At 68.4% G+C, this 19,940-nt stretch overlaps 1 protein-coding gene across 1 annotated transcript; it reads left to right on the plus strand.

Annotated features, from left to right (window-relative positions):
* The first annotated feature begins 3,674 nt into the window (after positions 1 to 3,674).
* Positions 3,675 to 19,404, plus strand: ITGA7 (integrin subunit alpha 7). The gene is given in 26 exon segments (XM_075725034.1): positions 3,675 to 3,844; positions 5,538 to 5,665; positions 5,761 to 5,840; positions 5,948 to 6,203; positions 7,600 to 7,731; positions 9,907 to 10,114; positions 10,251 to 10,444; positions 10,574 to 10,662; positions 10,749 to 10,876; positions 11,969 to 12,064; positions 12,163 to 12,224; positions 12,350 to 12,519; positions 13,277 to 13,360; positions 13,362 to 13,469; positions 13,576 to 13,688; positions 13,765 to 13,963; positions 14,848 to 14,931; positions 15,017 to 15,096; positions 15,217 to 15,294; positions 15,385 to 15,487; positions 15,661 to 15,837; positions 15,920 to 16,012; positions 17,087 to 17,200; positions 17,318 to 17,416; positions 17,510 to 17,635; positions 19,222 to 19,404. Coding segments are annotated over 26 exon segments (3,354 nt in total).
* The last annotated feature ends 536 nt before the right edge of the window (positions 19,405 to 19,940 follow it).

Below are 19,940 nucleotides of genomic sequence, written 5' to 3' on the forward strand. Positions count from 1 at the left end.
TGCTGGGGAGCCGCCGGGATGGCAATTTGCCCCCGCGGGGCGGCCGTGCCGGGTGGGGGTCGCTGCAGTGATGGGGTATCGGGGCGTCACTGCAGGGGGTGGGGTTTTGGGGTATCGCAGGTGATGGGGTTTTGGGGTATCACTGCAGGGGGTGGGGTTTTGGGGTATCAGGGTGTCACTGCAGGGGATGTGGGCTTGGAGCGTCAGGGTGTTGGGGTATTGCTGCAGGTCATGGGGTGTCAGGGTGTTGGGGTGTCACTGCAGGGAATGGGGTTTTGGGGTATCGCAGGTGATGGGGTTTTGGGGAAACACTGCAGGGAATGGGGTTTTGGGGTATCGCAGGTGATGGGGTTTTGGGGTATCGCTGCAGGTCATGGGGTGTCAGGGTATTGGGGTGTCACTGCAGGGAATGGGGTTTTGGGGTGTCAGGGTGTTGGGGTATTGCTGCCGGTCATGGGGTGTCAGGGTGTTGGGGTGTCACTGCAGGGAATGGGGTTTTGGGGCATCAGGGTGTTGGGGTATTGTGCAGGTGATGGGGTTTTGGGGTATCAGGGTGTTCGGTTATTGCTGCAGGTGACGGGGTATCAGGGTGTCACTGCAGGGGATGGGATTTTGGGGTGTCAGGGTGTGGGGTATCGCTGCAGGGGATGGGATTTTGGGGTATCGCAGGCGATGGGGTATTGGGGTATCGCTGCAGGGGATGGGGTTTAGGTGTCAGGGTGTGGGGTATCTGCAGGGGATGGGATTTTGGAGTATTGGGGTGTTGGGGTATCGCTGCAGGGGATGGGATTTTGGGGTGTCAGGGTGTTGGGTATCGCTGCAGGGGATGGGATTTTGGGGTGTCAGGGTGTGGGGTATCACTGCAGGGGATGGGATTTTGGGGTGTCAGGGTGTGGGGTATCACTGCAGGGGATGGGGTTTGGGTGTCAGGGTGTGGGGTATCGCTGCAGGGGACAGGGTTTGGGTGTCAGGGTGTTGGGGTATCGCTGCAGGAGATGGGATTTTGGGGTGTTGGGGTATCACTGCAGGGGACGGGGTTTCGGGGGTAGCGGGGTGTTGGGGTGTTGCCTCTCGGCCGTGCAGAGGCCGATCGCGGTCCTGGCACCCTGAGCTCAGCAGCCATCTCACGAGCGCTCCTCCGCTCCACCCCGGCTCACAGAGGGTCCGGGGGCGGGCGATTGCCCCCCAAATCGCCCCGCGGCTGGGGAACCCCTGCCGGGTGCTGGGCTGGCGCCGGGGGACGTGGGAGCGCTGGGGGTTGAGCAGTGGTTTGGGCCGGGGAGCCCTGGGGGGGTCACCCGAGCCCCGGGGGCTGCGCCTGGACGGGGACATCTCCCAGCAGCGTCGGCCGGGGCTGGGCTGGGGGCCTCGACGTCTGCCTGCGCGTGCGGGCGGGGTGGGCCGTGCCATGTGGGGTGCCATGCGCTGCGATACGGGGTGATGTGCTGCGATACGGGGTGATGCGCTGCGATATGGGGTGCCATGCGCTGCGATATGGGGTGATGCGCTGTGATATGGGGTGCCATGTGCTGCAATATGGGGTGCCATGCGCTGCGATATGGGGTGATGCACTGCGATACGGGGTGCCATGTGCCGCGATACAGGGTGAAGCACTGCGATAGGGGGTGATGCGCTGCGATAGGGGGTGATTGCACTGTGATATGGGGTGATGTGCTGCGATACGGGGTGCCATGTGCCGCGATACAGGGTGAAGCACTGCGACAGGGGGTGATGCGCTGCGATATGGGGTGATTGCACTGTGATATGGGGTGATGCACTGCGATACAGGGTGCCATGCACTGTGATGTGGGGTGATGCACTGCAATATGGGGTGATGCACTGCGATATGGGGTGCCATGTGCCGCGATACAGGGTGAAGCACTGCGATAGGGGGCAATTGCACTGTGATATGGGGTCACGCACTACTATATGGGGTGCCATGCGCTGCAATATGGGGTGCCACGCTGCGATAGGGGGGTGATGCACTGCGATAGGGAGTGCCATGTGCTGCAATACGGGGGGATGCACTGCGATATGGGGTGATGCACTGCGATAGGGGGGTGATGCACTGCGATAGGGGGTGAAGCACTGCGATATGGGGTGATGTGCTGCAATATGGGGTGCCACACTGTGATATGGGGTGCCACACTGCGATATGGGGTGCCACACTGTGATAGGGGGTGAGGCACTGCGATACAGGGTGCCGTGCGCTGCGATAGGGGGTGATGTGCTGTGATATAGGGTGCCATGTGCTGCAATGTGGGGTGCCACACTGTGATGTGGGGTGATGCGCTGCGATATGGGGTGCCACACGGCGATATGGGGTGATGTGCTGCGATAGGGGGTGATGCGCTGTGATATGGGGTGATGCGCTGCGATGTGGGGTGATGCGCTGCGATATGGGGAGCCACATGGCGATAGGAGGTGATGTGCTGCAACAGGGGGTGATGTGCTGTGACAGGGGGTGATGTGCTGCGATAGGGGGTGCCACACGGCGATATGGGGTGATGCGCTGCGATAGGGGGTGATGTACTGCGATATGGGGTGCCACACGGCGATGTGGGGCGATGCGCTGCGATGTGGGGCGATGCGCTGCGATGTGGGGCGATGCGCTGCGATATGGGGCGCCACACGGCGATAGGAGGTGATGCGCTGTGATAGGGGGGTGATGTGCTGCGACAGGGGGTGATGTGCTGCGATAGGGGGTGCCACATGGTGATAGGGGGTGATGCGCTGCGATAGGGGGTGATGTGCTGCGATATGGGGTGCCACACGGCGATGTGGGGCGATGCGCTGCGATGTGGGGCGATGCGCTGCGATGTGGGGCGATGCGCTGCGATATGGGGCGCCACACGGCGATAGGAGGTGATGCGCTGTGATAGGGGGTGATGTGCTGCGACAGGGGGTGATGTGCTGCGATATGGGGTGCCACACGGCGATATGGGGTGATGCGCTGCGATAGGGGGTGATGTACTGCGATATGGGGTGCCACACGGCGATGTGGGGCGATGCGCTGCGATGTGGGGCGATGCGCTGCGATGTGGGGCGATGCGCTGCGATATGGGGCGCCACACGGCGATAGGAGGTGATGCGCTGTGATAGGGGGTGATGTGCTGCGACAGGGGGTGATGTGCTGCGATATGGGGTGCCACACGGCGATATGGGGTGATGCGCTGCGATAGGGGGTGATGTACTGCGATATGGGGTGCCACACGGCGATGTGGGGCGATGCGCTGCGATGTGGGGCGATGCGCTGCGATATGGGGCGCCACACGGCGATAGGAGGTGATGCGCTGTGATAGGGGGTGATGTGCTGCGATAGGGGGTGCCACATGGTGATAGGGGGTGCCCCACTGCGATATGGGGTGCCCCACTGCGATATGGGGCGATGCCACCCTGGGGTGCCCCACGGGGTGCCGGGCGCCCTGCGCTGCGGGGTGCCATGCCCCATGCGGCGGGGGGGCGGGGGGGCACCCCGGGGGTGCTGCCACCCCCTGCCCCAGGCCGAGCACCCCGGGGCGCGACACGGGGCGCGACACAGGGCGCGACACGGGGCGCGACACCCACGGCTGTGACCCAGCCCGCGGCAGGCGGGGCCGCGGCTGCTCCTCCTCGCCGGAGCCCGGAGCGGCGAGGGGTGGTGGTGGGGGGGGGCGGCGGTGGCGAGCGGCGGCATGGCGAGGGCTCGCTGGTTCTGGTTGCCCTGGCTCAGCCTGCGGCTGTTGGCGAGCTCAGCCTTCAACCTGGATGCCACCAGCACCCTGCTGAAGGACGGCGACAAGGGCAGCCTCTTCGGCTTCGCCGTGGCGCTGCACCGGCAGCTCAGCCCCGAGCCGGCCGGCTGGTGAGTGCGGGGCCGGGGGGCCGGACACGCGTGGGAGGGGCGCGGACCCCCCCCCCCCGACACCGGGCACCGGGGCTGCCCCCACGGATCCTGCCCCCCGGGTCGGGTCCCCCCTCCTCTGTGTCCCCTCCCCGGGGCTGGGTGCCCTGTCCCCCCCTGCCCCCCCCCCCCCCGTCCCCCCACCCCCGTACCACCCACCCCGTACCCCCCACCCCGTGTCCCCCCATCCCACATTTGGGGACCAACACCCCCGGGGTGCCGAGACACCACCGGGGCTGGAGACCCCAGGGGACGGGGCCGCGGGTGGATTTGGCGGGGCGGGGGGCAAGCGGTCGATGCCCTGAGCGCAGCCTCAGGGTGCTTGGGTGAAGGGACCCCCCCTGGCCACCCCCCCACCCCCCCCAGGCCGTGCCCGCCGCCTCCCCTGCGCCCGCTCGCCGCTGAGCTGGCAAACGCCCACCCGCCGCATGCCAGGGCTGCCATCGGCGGCGGGCCCCGTGCCCCCCGCATCCCCCGTGCCCCCCGTGTCCCCCGTGTCCCCCAGGAGGGGCTCGGGCTGCTGGCGGGGGTCCCAGCGACGGGGACCCCTTGGAGCGGGCAGAGCTCGGGGCGCTGTTGCCCGCGCCTCCCCACCCGCTCGCCAGGCCCCAGCCGCCTTCCCCATCGCCGCCGCCGCCTGTCCCCGGCCCGCGCCAGGCCGGTGGCACCGGCCGAAGCCCCCCGGCCGCGGCAGCCGCCCCTCTCCACGTTCTTGGCGACAGGAGGGACATTCTCACGACGGGAGGGACATTCTCACGACGGGAGGGACATTCTCGCTCCCCGCTGCCCCAGCTCCCCGGGCAGGTGTTCGCGGAGCCGCTTGGCACGGCGCTGGACTCGGCACTGCCGCCACCGCCACGGCGTCCCCGTGCCCGTTCCCTCCGGTCCCCGGCGGGGCTCGGCGACGGGTTTGGCCCCACGGGCTCCGTACGCCGGCCCCTGGCCCTGGCACCGCGGGCAGTGCCCGGTGCCCTGGCGCGGGGTGCGCTCCTGTGCCTCCGTCTGGCTCCCTCCTTTTTTGGGCATGTTGCTGCAGGGTTATTTTGGGTGAATTCCAGTTTATTTTTACCGGCTCTGCCTCTCCGCCACCCTCCGGGGCTCCCTCGCGGCCCGAGGCCGCCGTCCCCCCGGGGGAGAGGGGCTGGGGGTGGTCACGGGTGCCCCCACGGCCACCGCAGAGCCACGGGCGGCGCGGCGCTTGTGCGACAGACGAGCGAGCCCCATCCCCTTCGGCGACGGGGTTTGGGGGTCTGGGTGGGGGTCAGGGTGCCCCCAACCGCGCTGCGCCAAGGCAGGGAGCGGGCAGGAGCGGGGGGGTCCGGGTGTGTGTCACCTCCTGTGCCCCACACATGCACCGAGCTGCGGCCGAGGCCTGGGAACCGCCATGCCGGGGCTGCAGCTGCTCGGCCGGACGGGCTGGCACCGCGCTGGGCATGCACCGCGCTGGGCGTGCACCGCGCCGGCACGGCCAGCAGCGTGAAATCGGTGCGGGGGCGTGGGGACAGCTGTGCGGGGGCGGCGGGGCCGGGGACGCTCCGACGAATGCCGGGGGCGTGCAAACCCAGCAGCGCGGGCGTGCAAATCCGGCCTCGCGCGGGCCCACGTGCAGGCGGCTGGGGGTGCCGCGGCCTGACGGGGGGGCTCCCCGCCGCAGGTTGCTGGTGGGGGCCCCCCAAGCGCCGGCGTTGCCCAGCCAAGGTGCCAACCGGACCGGGGGGCTCTTCGCCTGCCCGCTGACCCCCGAGCTCTCCGACTGCTGGCGGGTGCCCATCGATGAGGGAGGTGAGGCGCGCGCCCGGGGGTGCTCGCTTTGCGCGGGGCGGGGGGCTCCCGGCCCCGGGGGTCCCGGCGGAGCTGACGCTGCCCGTCCCTCGCAGTGGACCTGGAGCGGGAGAGCAAGGAGAACCAGTGGCTGGGGGTGAGCGTGAAGAGCCAAGGTGCCGGCGGCAAGATTGTGGTGAGCGCCGGGGCGAGGAAGGGCGGCGAGGGTTGCGGGGGGGATCGCCCGTCCCCGCCTGAGCCCCCCCTTGATCCCCCACCCCCCGTCCCCGTCCCCTCGTGCAGACCTGCGCCCACCTGTATGAGGCGCGGCACCGGGTGCGGCAGCCCCTGGAGACGCGGGACGTGATCGGGCGCTGCTTCGTGCTGAGCCAGGACCTGCGGGTGCGGGACGAGCTGGACGGGGGCGAGTGGAAATTCTGCGAGGGGCGGCCGCAGGGTCACGACCGCTTCGGCTCCTGCCAGCAGGGCCTGGCCGCTGCCTTCAGCCCCGACCACCATTACATCCTCTTCGGGGCCCCCGGCACCTACAACTGGAAGGGTGAGGGCGGGCGCGGGGCCGCGGGCGGCTGCCCGGCTGCGTGGGCGCCGGTTTGCGTGTGCACGCGTGTGGGTGCGTGTTCCCGCCTGGGTAGGCATGCGAGGGGTGCACGTACACGCGTGGTGGGGGTGCGAGCTGCGCTTGCGAGCGTACAGGTGCCCGTGTGCGAGCGTGTTATAGGTGTGAGCGTGCGGCTGCATGCGTGCCATGGGTGCGAGCACGTGCGTGTGCATGCTGTGTGTGAGCACGTGTATGTGTGTGCATGTTGTGTGTGAGCACACTGTGCGTGAGCACGTGTGTGCGCGTGCATGCGGTATGAGGGTGTATGTGTGCGTGCATGCAGGTGTGCATATGCAAGCGTGTGCATGTGCGTGCAGGCATGTGCACATACACGCACGGTGCGTGTGCATACTGTAGGGGTGAGTGCCCGTGTGGGTGTGTGAGCATGCTGTAGGTGTGAGCACGTGTGTGAGCACATGTGTGTGTGCGTGCACACGCTGTGTGGGAGCACACGGGTGTGCGCATGCAATATGAGGGTGCGTGTGTGTGCGTATGCAAGCATGTGCAGGCAGGTATGTGCACATACATGCATGATGTGTGTGCACGCTGTGGGGGTGAGCGCCCGTGTGGGTGTGTGAGCATGCTGTACGTGTGAGTACGTGTGTGTGAGCACATGTGTGTGTGCGCGTGCATGCTGTGTGGGAGCACACGGGTGTGCACATGCAATATGAGGGTGCATGTGTGTGTGTGTATGCAAGCGTGTGCAGGCAGGTATGTGCACATACGTGCATGATGTGTGTGCATGCTGTGGGTGAGCACCCGTGTGGGTGTGTGAGCATGCTGTAGGTGTGAGCATGTGTGTGTGTGTGCACGCTGTGTGGGAGCACACGGGTGTGCGCATGCGGTATGAGGGTGCGTGTGTACATACGGGTGTGCGTATGCAAGTGTGTGCGTGTGCAGGCAGGCACGCACACATACATGCATGATGTGTGTGCATGCTGTGGGGGTGAGCACCCGTGTGGGTGTGTGAGGTGTGAGCACAGGCGTGTGCACGCTGCGTGTGAGCACACAGGCGTGCACATGCGGTATGAGGGCGCACGTATGCGTGCGTATGGGCGTGTGCGTGCACGCCTGTGTGCCTGCATGCACGCTGTGTGCGTGTGCTGCGGCGGTCTGAGCACACGAGGAGGGGTACGTGCGCTCCGTGTGTGTGTGTACACGCGTGTGCATGCTGTGGCTGTGCACACGTGCGTGCCCTCGTCTGTCGGGATGCCCAGGCCAGGTCCGCCCGGCGAGCGCAGTGCCGTGGGGCAGCTCCCCTTGTCCCCAGGCAGCAGCAGGGTCCCCGGGGGGGGGTCCCCACCCCGGCCCCCCTCACCCCTCCTCGGTTCGGCAGGGAACCTGCGCGTGGAGCTGCTTAACCAGAGCTCCCTCGACCTGCTGCGCTACGACGACGGGCCCTACGAAGCCGGGGGCGAGAAGGACCAGGACCCCTCGCTCATCCCCGTGCCCGCCAACAGCTACTTCGGTACGGGCACGGCGGAGTCCGGGCACGGCACGGCACGGCACGGGGGACCCCTCATCGTTGCCATGGGGGTCCCCCCCCAGCCCCGCCGCCCCGGCTCCAGCCTGCCCCGGCCGCCGTGCCCACCCTGACGCCCCTCTCTCTTTCTCTCCCGCCCGGCCGCGGCGCAGGGCTGCTCTTTGTGACAAACATTGATAGCTCAGACCCCGACCAGCTGGTCTACAAAACCCCCGAGCCCAGCGAGAAGGTGCCCGGCGCGGCCGGCGACGTGGCCCAGAATAGCTACTTGGGTTCGTAAGCGCTGGCGGTGCCGGCGTCCCCGTGTGCCGGCGTCCCCGTGTGCCACCCTCCCCGGAGCCGTGTCCTGTGGTGTGTTCCCCCGTGTCTGTGGAGGGGAGAGGAAAGGAGAGCTCCCGCAGCCTCGGCCGGGCCCGGCGAGCACACACGTGTCCCCATGCGCATACGTGTCTCCATGCACACAGGTGTCCACGTGCACACACGCGTCCCCATGCATACAAGCATCCTCATCCATACGTGTCCCCATGCACACACGTGTCCCCGTGCACACACGCATCCCCATGCACACATGCATCCTCATCCACACATGTCCCCCATGCACACACGCATCCCTATGCACACACGCATCCTCAGCCACACATGTCCCCCATGCACACACGTGTCCCCATGCACACGTGCATCCCCATGCACACATGTCCCCCATGCACACATGTGTCCCCATGCACACATGCATCCCCATGCATACATGCATCCTCATCCACACGTCCCCCATGCACACATGTGTCCCCATGCACGCACACATCACCTTGCACACAGGTGTCCCCATGCATACATGCAACCTCATCCACACGTGTTCCCATGCACACAGGTTTCGCCATGCACACACGCATCCCCATGGACATGCGTCCCCATGCACACATACATCCCCATGCACACACGCATCCCCATGCACATGTCCCCATGCATACATGCATCCCCATGCACACAGGTGTCCCCATGCATACATGCACCCACATGTCCCCATGCACACATGCATCCCCCATGCACACACACATCCCCATGCACATGTCCCCATGCACACATGCATCCCCCATGCACATGTCCCCATGCACACATGCATCCCCCATGCACCCCATGCACACATGCATGCACTGCACACACCTCTGCACCCCGCATGCATGGCCCCCTCCTCGTGCACACCCCCGGCCGTGCACGCGTGTGGCCGCCCGCCTGCCCCCACCGCACGCTCCCACCCCTCTTGCGTCCATTTTGTGCCTGGGCCATCACCCCCCCCCGGGGTGGGGGTCCCAACCCCCCCCAGCGCTGCCTTGTCCCCATCCCTGTCCCCGTCCCGTGTCCCGTCCCTGTGCCAGCACTGCGGCGGGGGCACCGCCAGGCTTGGGGGGGGGGGGCAGGGGCCGGGGGGGGTGGCACAGAGCCTGGCGTGGCCCCCCCACACCCCACCGTCCCCGTGCTCTTCCCCTGAGGGTGTTTCTGCGTGGGGGGGGTGCATGGTTCACGCAGGGGGAAGCAGTGGCCGCAGGCTGCTGGAACCTGGCTGGGGGCTGCCGGGGGGGCTCGGGGGGCTGCGTGGCTGCCGGGGGGGCTTGGGGGGCTGCGTGGCTGCTGGGGGGCTCGGGGGGGCCGCACACTGCAACCGCTGCATGTGGGGAAGGGGCCCCACATCGTGGAGGGGGCTCTGCTGCTCTGTTTGGCTGTGGGGTGGGGGGTGTCTGGGCCCTGTCTGGCTCTGCTCTGGGTCTTGCTGCTCTGGCCCCAAAATCTTCCCTTCTCTCCCCAAAATCTTCCCTTCTGGCAATGCGGGGAGGGGCTGGTCCTCGCTCACGCCCGCAGCCTCTGCTCCCCCTTGGCTTCCACCGGCCCGGGGCTGGCAACTCCGCAGTCCTGGCCACCCCCCCACCCCCAGCCACTCTGCCCCAGGGCGCACGGAGCGGGGAAACTGAGGCACAAGAAACCCCCCCCCCCGCCATTCCCACGCCAAAGCACGAGGGTCCCCGAGGGGAGACCTGGCCACGCAGGGCTGAGCAGAGAGAGAGAGAGAGACGGACGGACAGACAGATGGGCAGACTGGGGGGCTGGGGGGGCCGGGGGCTCGGCAAACACCGACCCCTGCCCCCCCCCCCCCCCCAACCTCCGCAGGCTTCTCGGTGGATTCGGGCGCGGGGCTGACGCGGAGGCGAGAGCTGAGCTTCGTCACCGGAGCCCCCCGCGCCAACCACACCGGGGCTGTGGTCATCCTGCGCCGCGACAGCGCCAACCGCCTGGTCCCCGAGGCCGTGCTGCCCGGCCAGCAGCTCACCTCCGCCTTCGGCTACGCCGTCGCCGTGCTCGACCTCAACAGCGATGGGTGAGTTTTGGGGGGACCCCCCCACACACTTCCCCTCCGAGCTGTGGCGGCTCAGTCCCCCCCCAGTCTCAGTGCCCGGACATCGCCCCGACTTGGTGCCGCGGCCGGGAGTGTGACGGAACCGCCGTCCCCGCAGCTGGATGGACCTGGTGGTGGGGGCCCCCCACTTTTTTGAGCGCAAGGAGGAGATCGGGGGGGCCGCCTACGTCTACATCAACCCGGCGGGGCGCTGGGACTCTGCCACCCCCCTCCGCCTCAACGGCACCCGCGGCTCCATGTTCGGCATCGCCCTCAGCGCCGCCGGGGACCTCAACCACGACGGCTTTGAGGGTGAGGGGCTCGCGGGGGGTGTCTCTGGGGTCCCCATGGGCTGGGGGGGAGAGGTGATGACACCACCCCATAGAGGGGCCTGGGAGGGGGTCTCAGGGCCCCCCACTACCTGCCCTTGCCCCCCCCCAGACCTGGCCGTGGGAGCCCCCTTCGACGGTGCCGGCAAAGTCTACATCTACCATGGCAGCAACCTGGGCATCGTGGCAAAGCCGGCGCAGGTGAGGGGGCGCGGGCTTGGGGGGTGCGTTGCCCATGGCCTCCCCCCCCACACCGGTTCCTGGTGTCATGGGTGCCTTGTCCCCAGGTCCTGGACGGGGAGGGTGTGGGGGTGACGGCCTTCGGGTACTCCCTCTCGGGGGGCCTGGACGTGGATGGGAACCTCTACCCCGACCTGCTCGTCGGCTCCCTCTCCGACACCGTCGTGCTGTACAGGTGAGTGCCTGCCATGGGCAGCCCTGGGCCCCAGCATCCCCTGTCCCCGAGCGTCCCCCATCCCTGAGCGTCCCCCATCCCCAAGCGTCCCCTGTCCCTGAGCATCCCCCCAGCCTCGAGTGTCCCCCATCCCTTAGTGTCCCCTGTCCCCAAGTGTCCCCCATCCTTGAGCATCCCCCATCCCTGAGCGTCCCGGTCCCAAGCATCCCCCGTCCCCGAGCATCCCCTGTCCCTGAGCATCCCCCAACCCCGAGCATCCCTCATCCCTGAGCAGCCTCTGTCCCTGAGCATCCCTGTCCCCAAGCATCCTCCATCCCTGAGCATCCTCTGTCCCCGAGCATCCCCATCCCCGAGCATCCTCCATCCCCGAGCATCCCTCATCCCTGAGCATCCCCTGTCCCCGAGCATCCTCTGTCCCCGAGCATCCCCCATCCCCAAGCATCCTCCATCCCCGAGCATCCCTCATCCCTGAGCATCCCCTGTCCCCGAGCATCCTCTGTCCCCGAGCATCCCCCATCCCCAAGCATCCTCCATCCCTGAGCATCCTCCATCCCTGAGCATCTCTCATCCCTGAGCATCCCTCATCCCTGAGCATCCCCTGTCCCTGAGCGTCCCCTGTCCCCGAGCATCCCCTGTCCCCGAGCATCCTCCATCCCCGAGCATCCCTCATCCCTGAGCATCCCCTGTCCCCGAGCATCCTCTGTCCCCGAGCATCCCCCATCCCCAAGCATCCTCCATCCCTGAGCATCCCTCATCCCTGAGCATCCCTCATCCCTGAGCATCCCTCATCCCTGAGCATCCCCCATCCCTGAGCGTCCCCTGTCCCTGAGCATCCTCTGTCCCCAAGCATCCCCCATCCCTGAGCATCCCCTGTCCCCAAGCATCCCCCATCCCTGAGCATCCCCTGTTCCCAAGTGTCCCCCATTGCAAGGGCCCCCTCAAACCCTCCCCAGGCATCCCCTGACCCAGGGGGTCCCTGGTCCCTGGGCATGGCCGGGGGTCCCGGGCAGGGGGCAAGGGCCGGCTCCATGCAAGGCTTGGGGTGCCCTCGCGGGGGGCCCAGCCTGGCACCCCCCATTTCTCCCCTGGCAGAGCCCGGCCGGTCGTCCACGTCTCCAGGAACATCTCCCTGCTCCCCGCCAACATTGACCTGGAGCAGAGCAACTGCCAGCACCAGGCGGGGGTCTGGTGGGTGCCACCCGCTCCCCCCATGCCTCCCCTCCCCGGGCACCCAGCCGGGGCACAGCCGGGGGTGGGTGCCGCCTGTCTCACCCATGCCCCCGCAGCGTGGACGTCCGAGCCTGCTTCAGCTACACGGCCAGTCCCGCCAGCTACAGCCCCCGCCTCGGTGAGCACGGTGGGGACGGGCTGGGCTGGGGGACCCTGGGACTGCGCTGCGGGGGGGACAGGAGCCCCCCGGGGTGGGAGGGGAGGGACCCCCAGCATCGCGCCCGTCCCTCTCCCCCCCCCCAGTGCTGGAGTACGTGTTCGATGCCGACACGGACCGCCGGCGGCGGGGCCAGGCCCCCCGCGTCTCCTTCCTCGGCCGCCGTCCGTCGGACCCCGAGCACCAGTTCTCCGACACGGTGGAGCTGCCCCGGCAGCACGCCCGCGCCTGCGTCAAAGCCACCTTCCAGCTCCATGTGGGTCCCCATCCTCATCCTCATCACCATCACCATCACTGTTTCCATCCCCATCCTCATCCCCACCCTCATCCCCATCCCATCCCTGTTCCCATCCCTATCCTCATCCCCACCTCATCCCTGTTTCCATCCCCATCCTCATCCCCATCCCTGTTTCCATCCCCATCCTCATCCCCATCCCTGTTTCCATCCTCATCCCCATCCTCATCCCTGTTTCCATCCCCATCCCATCCCTGTTTCCATCCTCATCCCCATCCTCATCCCTGTTTCCATCCCCTCCTCATCCCTGTCCCCATCCCTGTTTCCATCCCCACCCCTGTTTCCATCCCCATCCCTGTTTCCATCCCCATCCCCATCCCCATCTCATCCCTGTTTCCATCCCCATCTTCATCCCCATCCTCATCCTCATCCCCATCCCCATCCCTGTTTCCATCCCCATCCCTGTCCTCATCCCCATCCTCATCCCCATTTCCATCCCCATCCTCATCCCTGTTTCCATCCCCATCCCTGTCCCCATCCCCGTCCCCATCCCCATCCTCATCCCCATCTCATCCCGTTTCCATCCCCATCCTCATCCCTGTTTCCATCCCTGTCCTTGTCCCCATCCTCATCCCCATCTCATCCCCGTTTCCATCCCCATCCTCACCCATTACCATCCCCATCCTCATCCCCATTCCCATCCCCATGCTCATCCCTGTTTCCATCCCCGTCCTCCCCGTGTCCCCCTTTGCCTCACCCTCGCCCGCCCTGCCCGCAGGACAGCATCCGTGACAAGCTGCGCCCCATCGCCGTCACCCTCGCCTACGGCATCCAGGGAGCCGGGGCGGCGCGGCGGAGCCGGGGGGCGGCGCGGCGGAGCCGGGGGGGCGGCGCGGCAGAGCCGGGGGGCCGCCCTGCCACCGCTGTCACCCGTGCTCAGCCCCCAGCAGCCCAGCAGCCACCGCACCGAGGTGGGGACCCGGCCACGTTCCCCCCTGTCCCCGGGGGTCCGGGGTGCGCCGTCCGGCGCGGGGGCTGCCCGGAATGTCCCCATCCCCTCTCCGTGTCCCCCCCCAGGTGCATTTCCTGAAGCAGGGCTGCGGGGATGACAAGATCTGCCAGAGCAACCTCCAGCTCCATTTCCAGTTCTGCGCCCGCCTCGGCGATGCCGAATTCCTGCCCCTGCCCAGGTGAGGGGCGGCCGGGGCGCTGCCCCCTCCCCCGGGTCCCCACCCCACGGGGTGCTCACGGCGGCTCTGTCCCCAGGGGCGAGGATGGCACCGCCATCTTCGCCATGAGCGACCAGAAGGACGTGGCCTTGGAGATCCACGTCACCAACCTGCCCTCGGACCCGGCGGAGCCGCAGCGGGACGGGGACGATGCCCACGAGGCCCTGCTCACCGCCACCTTCCCCCCCGAGCTGCCCTACTCCGCCCTGCGCCCCTACGACGGCCGGGCACCCTCGGTGCGGCGGGGGCCTGGGGGGGCAAGGGTGGGGTGCTCTGGGGGTGGTGCCGAGGGTGCTGGGGGCAGAGGGGTGGGGTGGTCCTGGGGGTGCAGAGGGACAGGGCTGGCCCTGGGGGTGCTGGGGTGCAGGATGGGGTCAGCCCTGGGGGTGCAGAGGGGTGGGGATGGTCCTGGGGTGCTGGGGTGGAGGATGGGGTGGTCCTGTCCTGGGGGTGCAGAGGGGTGGGGATGCTCTCAGGGGTGCTGAGGGTGGAGGGATGGGGATGGTCCTCAGGGTGCAGAGGGTTGGGGTGGTCCTGTCCTGGGGGTGCAGAGTGATGGGGTGGTCCTTGGGGTGCTGGGGTGCAGGATGAGGATGGTCATGGGGTGCAGAGGGGTGGGGATGGTCCTGGGGGTGCTGGGGTGCAGGATGGGGTCAGCCCTGGGATGCAGAGGGGTGGGAATGGTCTGGGGGTGCAGAGGGCTGGGGTGGTCTCTGGGGGTGCAGACGGATGGGGTGGTCCTGGGGGTGCAGAGGGATGGGGTGGTCCTTGGGGTGCTGGGGTGCTGGATGAGGATGGTCCTGGGGGTGCAGAGGGGTGGTCCTGGGGGTGCAGAGGGGTGGGGATGGTCCTGGGGTGCAGAGAGGTGGTCCTGGGGGTGCAGAGGGATGGTCCTGGGGTGCAGAGGGGTGGTCCTGGGGGTGCAGAGGGATGGGGTAGTCCTGGGGGTGCAGAGGGGTGGTCCTGGGGGTGCAGAGTGGTGGGGATGGTCCTGGGGGTGCAGAGAGGTGGTCCTGGGGTGCAGAGGGGTGGTCCTGGGGGTGCAGGAGGGGGTTAGGCCTGGGGCGCAGCAGGCGGGGGGGGATGCCAGCAGCGGGGGGCTCAGCTCTCTGCCCCCCAGGACAAGGCGGTGGTGTGCCTCGCCAACCAGAACGGCTCGCAGGTGGAGTGCGAGCTGGGGAACCCCATGAAACGCGGAGCCCAGGTGGGTGCAGCTCCCCTCTCCCCCCCACACCCCACCCCGCGCTGCCCCCCGGGCCTGGCCCCAGCCCTCACCCCCCTGCCCCCAGGTGCGGTTCTTCCTCATCCTCAGCACCCTGGGCATCACCATCCAGACCACGGACCTGGCGGTGGAGCTGGCCCTGTCCACGTGAGCCCCGGCGGGGTCGGGCGGCAGAGCCCCGCGCTCGGCTCTGCGCGCGAGCGCGTTGACGGCGGTTTTTTTTTTTTGGGGTGATGCCCCCCCTGACCCCCTCCTGCCTCCCCCCAGGATCAGCGAGCAGCCGGGGCTGGAGCCGGTGGTGGCTCGCGCCCGCGTGGTCATCGAGCTGCCGCTCTCTGTGACAGGGTGAGTGAGGGTGGGAGATGAGGGGGTCCAGGACCCCATGCTTTTGGGGCTGCCCTGACACCCCCCACCACCACCGGCTTGTCCCCACAGCGTGGCCGTGCCACCCCGGCTCTTCTTCGGTGGGGCGGTGCGGGGGGAAAGCGCCATGCGGCGGGAGAGCCAGGTGGGCAGCGCCGTGCGCTTCGAGGTCACGGTGAGTGGACCCCACACCCGGCTGCGGGGACAAGGGGGGTCGCGCACGATTCCGGGGTGGGGGTCTCAGCCCCACTGCTCCCCTTCCCACCCCATGTTTTGGGGGGGCGGCTGTGGGGCAGGGGGTCCGTGCCACCCCGCTCACGCCGCCGTCCCCCGTTTCCGCCCCGGCAGGTTTCCAACCGGGGTCAGTCGCTGAAGACGCTGGGCTCGGCCTTCCTCACCCTCCTCTGGCCCCACGAGATCAGCAACGGGAAATGGCTGCTCTACCCCCTGCACCTGGAGCTGGTGGCTTCCCCGGGGCAGCGGGTGGCCTGCAGCCCCCCTGCCAACCCCCTGCGCCTGGCCCTGGTACCCCCGACGGGAGGGGACGCGTCGGTGCCCCGGGGGCACCCGTGCCACCCTCCTTCATGCCCATCCTTCCCCCCTCCAGGAGCCGCCCGGGGAGGCTGAGCCCGCCGAGGCGCCCAGCCCGGGGTCCTGGCGGGTGCCGGCGCCCGCGGAGAGGAGGAGGAACGTCACACTGGTGAGCGGGGCTGGGGTGCTCCTGGGGTGCCCTTGCTGCTGGGGAGCACCCACTGCTGGGGGGCACCCACTCCAAGGGTGCACCCATTCCTGGGGTACCCTTGCTGCTGGGGTGCACCCATTCCTGTGGAGCACCTGCTCCTGGGGTGCCCCTGCTCCTGGGGTGCTCTTGCTGCTGGGGAGCACCCACTGCTGGGGGGCACCCACTCCTGGGGAGCACCCGCTCCTGGGGTGCCCCTGCTCCTGGGGTGCTCTTGCTGCTGGGGAGCACCCACTGCTGGGGGGCACCCACTCCTGGGGAGCACCCACTCCTGGGGTGCTCTTGCTGCTGGGGTGCACCCATTCCTGTGGAACACCCGCTCCTGGGGTGCCCCTGTTCCTGGTGAGTGCCTGCTCCTGGGGGGCACCCACTCCTGTGGACCACCCACTCCTGCAGTGCCCCTGGTCCTGGGGTGCTCTTGCTGCTGGGGTACCCTTGCTGCTGGGGTACCCTTGCTGCTGGGGTGCACCCACTCCTGTGGAGCACCCACTCCTGGGGTACACCCACTTCTGGGGTGCCCCTCCTGCTGGGGTGTACCCACTCCTGTGGAGCACCCACTCCTGGGGTAACCCTGCTCCTGGGGGGCACCCACTGCTATCGAGCACCCATTCCTGGGGTACCCCTGCTCCTGGGGGGCACCCGCTCCTGGGGTGCCCCTGTGCCTGGGGTGCCCCTGTTCCTGGGGTGCCCCTGTGCCTGGGGTGTACCTACAGCTGGGGTGCACCCACTCCTGGGGTACCCCTTCTCCTGGGGTACCCCTGCTCCTGGGGTGCACCCACTCCTGGGGTGCCCCTGTGCCTGGGGTGCCCCTGTTCCTGGGGTGCCCCTGTGCCTGGGGTGTACCTACAGCTGGGGTGCACCCACTCCTGGGGTACTCCTGCTCCTGGGGTGCCCCCGCTCCTGGGATGCCCCTGTGCCTGGGCTGTACCCGCAGCTGGGGTGCCCCCGCTCCTGGGGTGCCCTTATTCCGGCACACCCCCTCCCCGGGGTGCCCCCCTGGTGGGGTGCGCAGCCAGGCTGACCCCCGTCCCGCAGGACTGTGCCCAGGGCACCGCGCACTGCCTCGCCTTCCGCTGCCCGCTGCCCAGCTTCGAGCGCAACGCCGTGCTGACGGCCCGTGGGCGCCTCTGGAACGGCACCTTCCTGGAGGTAGGAGGGGACCGGGGATGGGATGGGCCCCCCCCGGGACGGGGACGGGGACAAGGACAGGGACGGGTCCCCCCAAAGCGGGGAGGGGGCCGAGCCCGTCCCGTGCCCCCGCCGCAGGAGTACTTGGCCGTCACCTCGGTGGAGCTGATCGTGCGCGCCAGCGTCTCGGTGACCTCCGCCATCAAGAACCTGGTGCTGAAGGACGCATCCACGCAGGTCTGGTCCCGCACCCCGGCCCCCCTGGAACCCCCCCGGGACTCCCCAGGACCCCCCGGCCCCGCTGCCCCCTGACCGCCCTCCCCTCCCCAGATCCCCGTCTCCATCTACCTGGACCCCGGGGCGGCGGTGGCCGGCGGCGTGCCGTGGTGGGTCATCCTGCTGGCCGTGCTGGCCGGCATCCTCGTCCTGGCCCTGCTCGTCTTCATCCTCTGGAAGGTGAGGGCCGGGGCCGGGGGCCCCGCGGCAAGACGTGGCCCCCTCCCCGTGGCACAGGGTGCCCTGGACCTGCTGTGCTGTGCCACCCCAGCCGTGCTGTGCCGTGCCATGCTGTGCCATGCTGTGCAACCCCAGCCATGCCATGTCATGCTGTGCCACACTGTGCCATGCTGTGCCACCCTAGCCATGCCGTGCCATCCTAGCCATGCCGTGCCGTGCCACGCTATGCCGTGCTGTGCGACCCCAGCCATGCCATGTTGTGCCGTGCCACACTGTGCCATGGTGTGCCACCCTAGCCATGCCATGCTGTGCCACGCTACGCCATACTATGCCACACTGTGCCACGCTAGCCATGCTGTGCCACACGGTGCCACACTATGCCACACTGTGCCATGCCACATTGTGCCACACTGTGCCATGCTGTGCGGTGCTGTGACACCCTAGCCATGCCACGCTGTGCCATGCTATGCCATGCCGTGCCACACTATGCCACGCTGTGCCACCCTGGCTATGCCATGCCACACTGTGCCACCCCAGCCATGCTGTGCTGTGCCACGCCAGCTGTGCCATCCATGCCACCCCAGCTCTGCTGTGTCACCCTAGGCATGCCGTGCCACCTGTGCCACGCTGTGCCGTGCCACCCAGCCTGGCCTTTGCCCAGCCTCACCCTCTCGCTTCCTCCCCAGTGCGGCTTCTTCAAGCGGAGCAGCCGAAAGTCCCGCTACGCCGCTAACTATTACCGGGCCCGCCTGGGCCTGCAGCCCTCTGCGGCGGACAAGCAGGCGCTGGAGGGCGAGCGGTAACGCAGGGCTCTGCCACCCCGGCCCCGGCGGGCAGCGAGCACGGGTGCGCAGGGGTGTGCCAGGGCTGGCGGCCGCCGCGTGCAAGGGCCGGCAGCGTGCCGAGGCGGCGGGACGAGGGTTTGCAGCGTCTGTGTGCGGGCGCGGGAGGGTTTGCAGCGGCAGGGTGGACAGACGAGGGGGTTGCGGTGCGAGCATGTGGGTGTGCAAGGGTTTGCAGTGCCCGAACCGGGACGTGCGAGGGTTTGCAGTGTGAGTTTTGCAGTGCTGGCAAGTGGTTGTGCAAGGGTTTGCAGTGCCCGAACCGGGATGTGCGAGGGTTTGCAGTGTGGGTGTGTGCGAGTTTGCAGTGCTGGCACATGGTTGTGCAAGGGTTTGCAGTGCCCGAACCAGGATGTGTGAGGGTTTGCAGTGCTGGCACGTAGTTGTGCAAGGGTTTGCAGTACCCAAACCGGGACGTGCGAGGGTTTGCGGTGTGGCTGTGTGCAAGTTTGCAGTGCTGGCACGTGGTTGTGCAAGGGTTTGCAGTGCCCAAACCAGGACGTGCAAGCGTTTGCAGCGCTGGCACGTGGTTGTGCAAGGGTTTGCAGTGCCCAAACCAGGACGTGCAAGCGTTTGCAGCGCTGGCGTGTGGTTGTGCAAGCGCCAAGCGCACACCCCTGCCCTTTTGGGGTGAGTGCCGAGGGATGGCCAAGCGCCGGCACAAGCACCGGTGCCGTGGGCTCACGGAGCCGTTCCCAAAGCCGGGGCGTCCCCGCGGGGTCCTGACTCGCCGGTCCCCCGCAGCTGGGCTTTTTCCGCCGAGCACGCTACGCCCCGCCGGCCGTGCCACAGTACCACGCCGTGAAGATCCCGCGGGAAGAGCGGCAGCAGTTCCGCGAGGAGAAGACGGGCACGATCCAGAGGAAGGAGTGGGCCGCCAACTTGAGCGAGACCAGCAACGGCCGCGTTGCCCCCAGCTCGGCATAGCCCCCCCGGGGACGGCGGCAGGCGCACGGGGCGCCGGACACATACCCTGGGGAAGGACCCTCTGGCACCGCGTGTGGGGAGGCACACACGTGTGCTGGCACACGCCTGCCTTAGCCGGGCAGCACACGGGACTGCTCGCACCAAGACGGGCCCCTCGGCCCCGCAAGGAGGGCTCAGCCCCACGGGGTCAGCTCGGCCCCACGGCCGTGTTGAAGCCAATAAAAGGAATGGCCCCTCCACAGAGCCCCCGTCCCTTCCTGGCGGCCTGGGGATATCCGCCGTGATGGGGGTGGCCGTGGCTGGGAGCCGCCATGATGGGCGTGGCGGGAGGGTGCCGCCATGATGGGTGAGGCGGGAGGGAGCCGCCATGGTGGGTGAGGCGGGAGGGAGCCGCCATGATGGGGTGGTGGGAGGGTGCCGCCATGATGGGTGAGGCGGGAGGGAGCCGCCATGATGGATGAGGCGGGAGGGAGCCGCCATGATGGGGTGGTGGGAGGGTGCCGCCATGATGGGTGAGGCCGTTTCCATGGGTAGCG

The sequence above is a fragment of the Pelecanus crispus genome, chromosome 26 (assembly GCF_030463565.1).
Source record: "Pelecanus crispus isolate bPelCri1 chromosome 26, bPelCri1.pri, whole genome shotgun sequence".
Classification (NCBI taxonomy): Eukaryota; Metazoa; Chordata; class Aves; order Pelecaniformes; family Pelecanidae; genus Pelecanus; species Pelecanus crispus.